Source organism: Meleagris gallopavo, chromosome Z (assembly GCF_000146605.3).
Source record: "Meleagris gallopavo isolate NT-WF06-2002-E0010 breed Aviagen turkey brand Nicholas breeding stock chromosome Z, Turkey_5.1, whole genome shotgun sequence".
NCBI lineage: Eukaryota > Metazoa > Chordata > Aves > Galliformes > Phasianidae > Meleagris > Meleagris gallopavo.
The window spans coordinates 9,302,639-9,310,703 of record NC_015041.2 but is presented as its reverse complement, the minus strand read 5'-3'; the positions used below and the strand labels follow the sequence as shown (position 1 = coordinate 9,310,703).

The 8,065-nt window shown below is 38.5% G+C and overlaps 1 protein-coding gene across 1 annotated transcript in view; it reads right to left on the bottom strand.

The window, feature by feature from the left end:
* Window positions 1–7,730, bottom strand: part of LOC109363880 (ankycorbin-like) — a 31,357-nt gene extending 23,627 nt beyond the window's left edge. The window contains exon 1 of the mRNA XM_031557231.1: window positions 7,697–7,730. Coding sequence (XP_031413091.1) covers window positions 7,697–7,730 — 34 coding nt within the window. The remainder of the gene's footprint in view (window positions 1–7,696) is intronic.
* Window positions 7,731–8,065: the final 335 nt, after the last annotated feature.

The following is an 8,065-nucleotide window of genomic DNA, read 5'->3' as shown; positions in this document are numbered from 1 at the left end:
TTTTTTTATCCTTCTTCAATATCTAAGGGAATAAGAAAAAAAAGAGGATTCCAACTTGATATCATTTAGCTCACGGGTAGACAAATCTGAATTGAATTTACACATATATATTGCCCTTCAAGGGCTTAGCCCTCAAGCTCTAACAAAGATTAACAACCAGCTAAGAGACATGTTTTGTATTTCCAAACTTAAAAGCAAGCCTAAATCTGACCACAGAAAAACAGGAGGAGTCTTTAGCAAAAACTCAAATGTGCGTCACATAATACTAGCTACCTCTTGCTACAAGCAGATCTGACGTGTTCGTACATGTATCACCTCTCTGCTCACAGTTTATTTTAATATTAACACCAAGGCAGCCATTTATAAAATGGTAAAAGCAGAAAGATGGATGTTGAGTCATTCAATTAAAGTGTCACTATCCTACAACTTCTGAAATAGCTAGAAATACTACATGTACACATTTAACCACTAATTCAAAACTAACAATGTAAACCATACATGACACATACTAGTACAGCTCAACACAACATAACAGATGGAACCATCTAAGCAAGAAGAGAGTTAATCACTGGAAGAATACTTTTACGCTCCTCCCCTAACAAACACTATGTGTATGCAAGAAAAACTTCTTCACCATGAGGAATCCAGAGAACAGACATCAAGAGAGGCTGCAGTATCCTTTTTTGAAGATATCCAAAACCTACTTACATGGTCTTCTGTGCAGTGTACTCTACAGGGGCTAGACTAGATGATATCCTGAGGTCCCTCCCAACCGGTACAATTCTGAAATTCTGTGCAATTCTGCATCTGAGAAATCACAACAGTTTTCAATTTGAGGATCCACTTTCACAAACAAGCCAAGTTTCTCCTTTATCCGTTTCAAATGAAAAAAAGCAGCAAGAATGCAAACATACAACCAACATTATTACAAGTCGCAAGATTTTATAAGGAAGCAAGAAATCTGTACTAGAGCAAAGTTTCCTAAGGAATCACAGAATTACCAAGGTTGGAAAAGACCTCCAAGATCATTCAGTCCAACTGTCCACCTTTCACAATATTTCCCACTAAACAATGACCCTTAGTACCTCATCTAAACGTTCCATGAGCAACTCAAGGTACAGTGACTCAACCACTGCCCTAGGCACCCCATTTCAGCACCTGACCAACCTCTTGGAGAAGAGCCTAGTGTCCATCCTGAATTTCCCCAGCTCCTGGGAAACTGTAGTGTGTAACAATCCAAGGTAAATGTAAATGGTGAGAGACACAGTAAAGTAGCAGGGCAATGTGTTTATTCCTAGACCACAGTAGAAAAACTTTATGGAAGAGAAACATACTTAAGGAGAAGAAAAGGACATCTATACAAAAAACGTTCCGGCTTCCTAGTTTCACAATATGCTCACTGGAAGAGCCAATCTATCCATTTCAACTACAAAAGGTTAGCAGCTGTACAGACATTTTGCTGAAGGAAGAGTTTAAAGCAAAGGTTATTCAGCTGTATAAACTTCCTCCCTCCACCTTCGGGGAAAAAAAAAAGGAAGAAAATAACTAGGAGCCTAACTAAAAAGAAGGACTACAGCACAAATTCTAATAGGCCATGGTGGGTCACTGGTGTGTTGCATCCTTCTTCAGAAACCTTTAATTACAGTTTGATAAGGAAAGTGAATTTCAGTTATTTCATAAGAGAAAGTCCCTTACTGTTATGAAAACATGCTGCTACATTCTACATGCTCCCTTGACTATGAGAGAGGTTTTAAAATGAAACTTCATTGTTCACTCTTGGTAAAGTACATTAAAAAAGCACTTCCACAAAGCACAACACCGAGCACCATTCTGGAAGAAGAATTAACACAAAGTAAACATGTAATTTAGCTCAACCTCATATTTAATTGACAGCCATTTAAAACACACACACGCACATTTCTTTAAAAAAAAAAAAACAACAACAACAACAAACAACCAAAAAATTCCACGTACTACATGTACACAAATAGGTTTCCCACAGAATACAGACCTCAACGGGTAATTTTGATGGAATAATTCTGTAGGCTGTTAAAACATTATTAACTCTAATTATGTGACTCTGAATCTAATTAAATAATCATTCTAAAGTAGCATCAGATTCCTAACTGCTTCCATGTATATGAAAGGGTTTTACTGTGAGCTCTTGCTTTTCATCTCAAGGTATGAGAATAAGGAAAATTAGATAGCAGCATTTTGTCTAATTCTTTATGATGCATTTTGTCTAATTCTTTATGATGCAAAAGGACAGCGAAAAATTTGTTAGAGCTTTTCATACCATGGATTGACTATTCCTTAGCTTTTTCCTGGACTGAACAAATCTGCTACACCTATTCAAATTTTGAAGAAAGTGTGAAACTATAGAACAGCTGTTATGACTTGCATTGGAAATGAGCCTGAACCCCAGCAAGAGCTCAATAATCTCCTAACTCATTCTCTAATACCACCAAGGACTATGGGCACAGTACAGACATGACAAATGACATTAGAGTTAGCTGGCCTTCTTTAAATATACAGCCCACCAGAAAAATCTCTAGGGGAAAAAAGATCAAGAGAGACTTCAAAAGCTGAGAAACATCAGACAATATCCAACAAAACACACACTTAGAAGGTCTTTTTAAAATTAAAAGTTAAACTTATCTGACTAAAAAAAAAAAAAAATTAAGTTTAATTACACCATTTAATAAAATAGAACCAAACACTTTGCACCGGGAATCAGTAACAGATCTCTTATCACATACATCCTCTCAGATGACTGTCTACTGTAAGGTGTCTTTCCCCTTTCCACCCCCTCACCACTTTTTTCTCCCATGAACAAAATATTTGTTGGAAATGAACTATGCAACTTCAGGGCGATAAGAGAGACGGTAGTAGCTCCTTATAGATGCATGCTCAGAAGAGATGCAAAGCTGAATTCTTTCTGAGAGGAACCTATAGCAGCCCAATTAACAAGCTTTGCAAGCACTCCCAGCATGCTGTTTTTCCCCATCTTGAGATAGGAAGAAGGGAGGTGAGTGGTGATACCATCAGAAGCCAACTTATTTTTTCCTCACAAGTTACTTCACTTCTGGTGTGAGTGCACTCTATATACTGAATTTGAAAATGAAATCCACAGAATAATTACAGAAGCATGGAAAAGCACACACACACACACAAAAAACATATTTCTGAGTTCAGAGCATGTTACATCTGTATTTATTTTCTGTAAAAGACAGTTAAACACGAACTTTGTGATTACAGCTTTTGTATCACAACTCTTCAGCTGTAGAGATAAAGACCCATGAAGCAGTGAGGGCTGTCTTTTCTTGGCACTGCTTTAAGGAGGAAGTCACCTCTCAAAGGGTGTAATTATTGGAATTGATGCAAAAAGAGGTCAGCATCCTGATTCAGCAGAGCTTTATGACAACTGCTCATTTGCCAGAGGGGGAAATAAAGGAAGCACCGTTAATAAACTCCTGTTTACAAGACAGGAAACGACAACTAGAAATTCATAAGGGAGAATCAAGACACTTCAAAACTATTTCTGCAATGAATCACAGCTATTAACAAGAAGCAAGTTTTACCTATTGTGGCATTTCTCCCTTTTCAAAATAACTGTGGTAATAAATGCTGTCGTTTTGTAGCTGCAAGTTAACAGCACAGAACTGCTTAACTCCAGACTACAGCTAATGCTGATCACATGCTGTCAACCATTATCTCTAAAATTAAATATTTTCTATCTCATCTTCCTTCGGCTTAATAACGAGAAACATTTCTCAGGAGCACAAGTCACAGAAAACATCCTTAGGTTGATGGCAAACATCTCTAGTGAAAAAGGAAGAGATATTGATGCAGTAGTATTCAGCCTCAATAATTTCATTGTTTTAATACACAGCACCATCTTCAAGTTCAAACGTAGCAATCAGATTAAGATAATCTTCCCCACTGATTTACAGTAAGATTTTGGCAACCACAATAAACAACTGTACTGACATTGTTTGTTTTTTTTTTTCCCTTTCATCACTTTGCTGCAAAATCTGAGCAAGGTCTTCTACATGATATGGACGCTACAGTCAACACACTGAATGGCCAAATATTCAGTGATGTAACAGTAAAACAGCCTTAGGGATATGCAGTGCATACTGTTCATGGCAACGACTGCTACCCTTTAATGATTAGTGCATGCTGAACTTAATTACTTTTAAGTGTTAAAGGACATGCATCTCTTTCAGAACACACTAAAAAGCTTCCATCTCAAAACACTGTTTTGCAGCAAAGCATTGTTTATAATGTCAGCTGATTTCCTGATTCACTCCCAAAAATTCCAGATTCTTTTTTTTCAGTTTATGTGGCTACAGACTAGAGACTCCATGCAAGATCTGGCTACAGGTAAAATGACACATATGAAAATAAATGTCTAGAAAAGTACCAGTGCTGCTATGTACTTACATCTCCTTTGTGTGAATGTAACTACTCTCAAAAGAGAAAATAAGATGTCCCAGAAGTTGCTTCAACTACAGCAAAACAACATCGTTTGTTCTCTGAATAATCATTATCTTTCTGCACAAGCCCTGCTGAGACCCAGGAGAACAAGCCTTTGAAGCAGTCGGCTCTGCAGGGCTGCCAGAAGCATCCTCAGCTCTAGCATTTCTGCCGCTGCCCATCTTCAGTACCCAGCTTGTCAAATACTTCACATGCCTGAGCTCCCCTGACCTACAAACCTGTACCAAGAACATGCCAAAACACAAACTTCTCCAAAGCCGTTGGACCACCTGAAGGCATTAGCAGCTACCCAGACTCTCCAGTTGTTTGCATGTGAACACAAGTAAATCCATAGTGTCCTAAAAGTAAATAAAGTTTAAAAGTTCACTTAGCACTCCATCTATGACTACCATCTAATTACCATCCAGCAAAGCACATTCCTCTACTTCTCATTCCAAAGCAGAGAAGCATACACAATCAGATCAAAAGCTACAGGAAAATTTCCGCAGTCTTCATCAACACAACTCAGTTTTTCCATCTTGAGTAATCTATCCTCCTCTTCCTTTCATAGCAAAAAACAAATGGAACTTAATGCCACCTATAAAGACAAATAATTCTTGGCTTGGTTAATCTGCTATTACTTATCAATGAAAACACGCTGAAAAAATGTACTGAGAAGCCCAAATACAACATAAAAATGGGAGTGATTTATAGACCGTTAATCCCATGCAGAACAGAATCAGACATCAGAGATAGCAGGAGCCTTGGGTAACTTAGTACAATCCCTCAATCTGCTCACAAATCACTGGCAAGGATGTGCTGAACTGTACAAATTTAAGCATTTGAGCCCAGAAGTTAAGAACTCTACAGATATTGCATCACTAACAAATGTAGTTATCTCTCTTTTCTTCAGAATGCTTTGCCTCAGCTTTCTACTCTTACACATCCTCTACGTTCAAAATCTGCAAATATTTTACTTCATTTTTAATGGTTGCAGCTAAGGTCATACCAGTCTCTGAGGACATTACACAACTAATACAAACCAATACTCAACTGCCAATCCAGGATATGTGCAATCCGTTAAACTGTGTTTTCTCCTAGGGGAAAGTCTGCATGAACACTGTTAATTACAGAGAAGATCAGAGAAAATTCAAAATGTGACACAGCTCTGACTTGTTCATTTGACACACTGGACAGAACTCCAGGCAAAACTATCTCAAGTGAAGTCCGAGCACATCTGTCATTCAAATCATTATGCTACAACTTTACTTTGTTCTTACTCCAGTTCCTTTGTCTCAAAGCATCTGTCAACAGTGAGCTCACAGCGAGACAAGATTTGCTGCATAAGCTAGGAAATACTGCTATCTTTCTCTGCTTTGAATTTCCACATTTCCAAAATAAAAAGTTCCCCCACACCATGTATCACCCCATTTTGAGATCATATTCCTTTGGTTCATCACACATAAGATGCACTGCAGATCTGAAGACTTTTCCCATGTTCAATATTTAGTCCAACAGGACTAGACAGGAATTGAAGCATATAAACTGAAAGAGAGAAAAAAAGATGCACAGTTCCACTTTGCAAACATCAGTTATTTAAATGAGAAATCCAAGATAACAACTAGAGCTTGTTTATATTTACTTCCTAATATTCTATATTATTCAACTAACTGCACTTCAGAATCAGCAAATACGAGAACTTGTTGAGATGCAATCTTCAGTGTGAAAAGAAACAACTGCATCAATTTATAGACAAATACTCTGAAATAGCCTAACACAGGACAGCCTCAGACTAGGGTAGGCACTAAGAACACTGATTTAGATTACCAAAAAACACCTGCCAACCCCACTCCCACTAACTAAGGCCTTGAAAGAATATTCTACTGAAAACCTCTCTAGTCTAGAAATACTCTCAGAGATGGTGCTAATAACACAATTCAGCTTCCAAGTTTTTGTGAGGGAAAACATTACATTTTTAAACATTATCTGAAAATGAAAGGGAATTGGGTGTGTTTAGAAATCAAAAATTAAGCACATCCACACTTCATAAAAGGCATTAGGAACTGAGATTTTTTTCTACCCTGGAAGACTATCAGTCATATAAATGAGTAGAACTTCAGCAAGATCAGCATCCACATCTTAGTGATAATGAATCAATTCTATCTGATCTTATTTAGGCTCTTGAAAATCATGTTCATAGCAGCACTAGGTACAAGACAGAGAAAGCACAACATGTAGGATACTATTCCTATGCTTCAGAGACCTATGAACATCTAGAGGGCTCTTAGAGATATCCTGGTGGGAATTCAGACAAGACCTTGCATACCATGTTCTAAGAAAGCATTTGAGTGCCAAATTTCCCACAGACATCTCAAGGCATCCCAGTGCCTCTGGTAGTTCAGATGCGATGCACTGTTTCTGCATGCCCACCAGCAATAGCTCCCAGTAGCTTCCTGAGCCTCAGCATTTATGAGGAAAGAAACTGGAACATCATCTTCCTACAGTCACAGAAAGTCTTGCATACAAGTTTTCTCTTTGCAATGACTGGACAAACTTGGCTCTCATCTTTACCAATACCATATAGATTCAGGTGAGAAAAAACAAAGAACAACAAAAAACTTCACATATCTTATGTTCTGAAGGTACAAAATACAAAAGAGACTAAGACAACTTTCAAAAATACGTTCATGTTATTACAACACTCATCTACAATGCGTGACCTCCTCTGTAGAAGAAGGACTTGAGTGAACATCTAAGACGTTCCAGGCAAATGCACTAATCATTAGGCTGCCTAATGAAGCAATCACAGCCAAACTACATGGAGTCACCAAGACAATGAAGAGGCTGAAGTACCTCTCCTCCAAGGCTGAGCAAGCTGGGACCATTCAGCCTGGAGAAGAGGAGATTCAGGGAAGTTCTTATCAATGTCTATTAACATCTGAAGGGAGGACGCAAAGAAGACAGAACCAGACTCTTTTCAGTAGTCCCCAATTCCAAGACAAGAGACAATGGACACAAACTGGAACACATTAGGTTCTTTCTGATCAGGAAGCATTCCTGTACTGTGCAAATGACAGAGCACTAGCATGGATTGTCTGGAGACGTTGTGGAGTCTCCCCTTTGGAGATTTTCAGAAGCTGCCTGGATATGGCACCCAGTTCTGAATGTCCTTTTTAAGCACAGGTCAGGCCAGGTGGACCCACAGGTCCCTCCTCACCTCTATGACTCGTGGATTCTGTGACCACTACCATCACCTCAGGGTGTTACTGGCCACAACATTCTGGATCTGAACACAAGAGAAAGGTGCCTTCTTTCGCTGCTATGTACTTCAGCTCTGACAGTCCTCTGCAGATACCTTGATTAACTTTTAATCTTAAGTGTAAGTGGAGGTGTTCTAGTACTTCCACAGTTTACCAATAGATTTTCATTTATTTCTGTAATCTGACAGTGATAACCTTCAATATATTCCCTGAATCACAGCTATTTGCCCTATCTCCTCTACAGGTTAAAACTGCAGTATTAGGCAACTCTCAGCAAGGACTGACAACTCCAAAACAATCTCCAAGTTACCCTACATGCCAGTTAC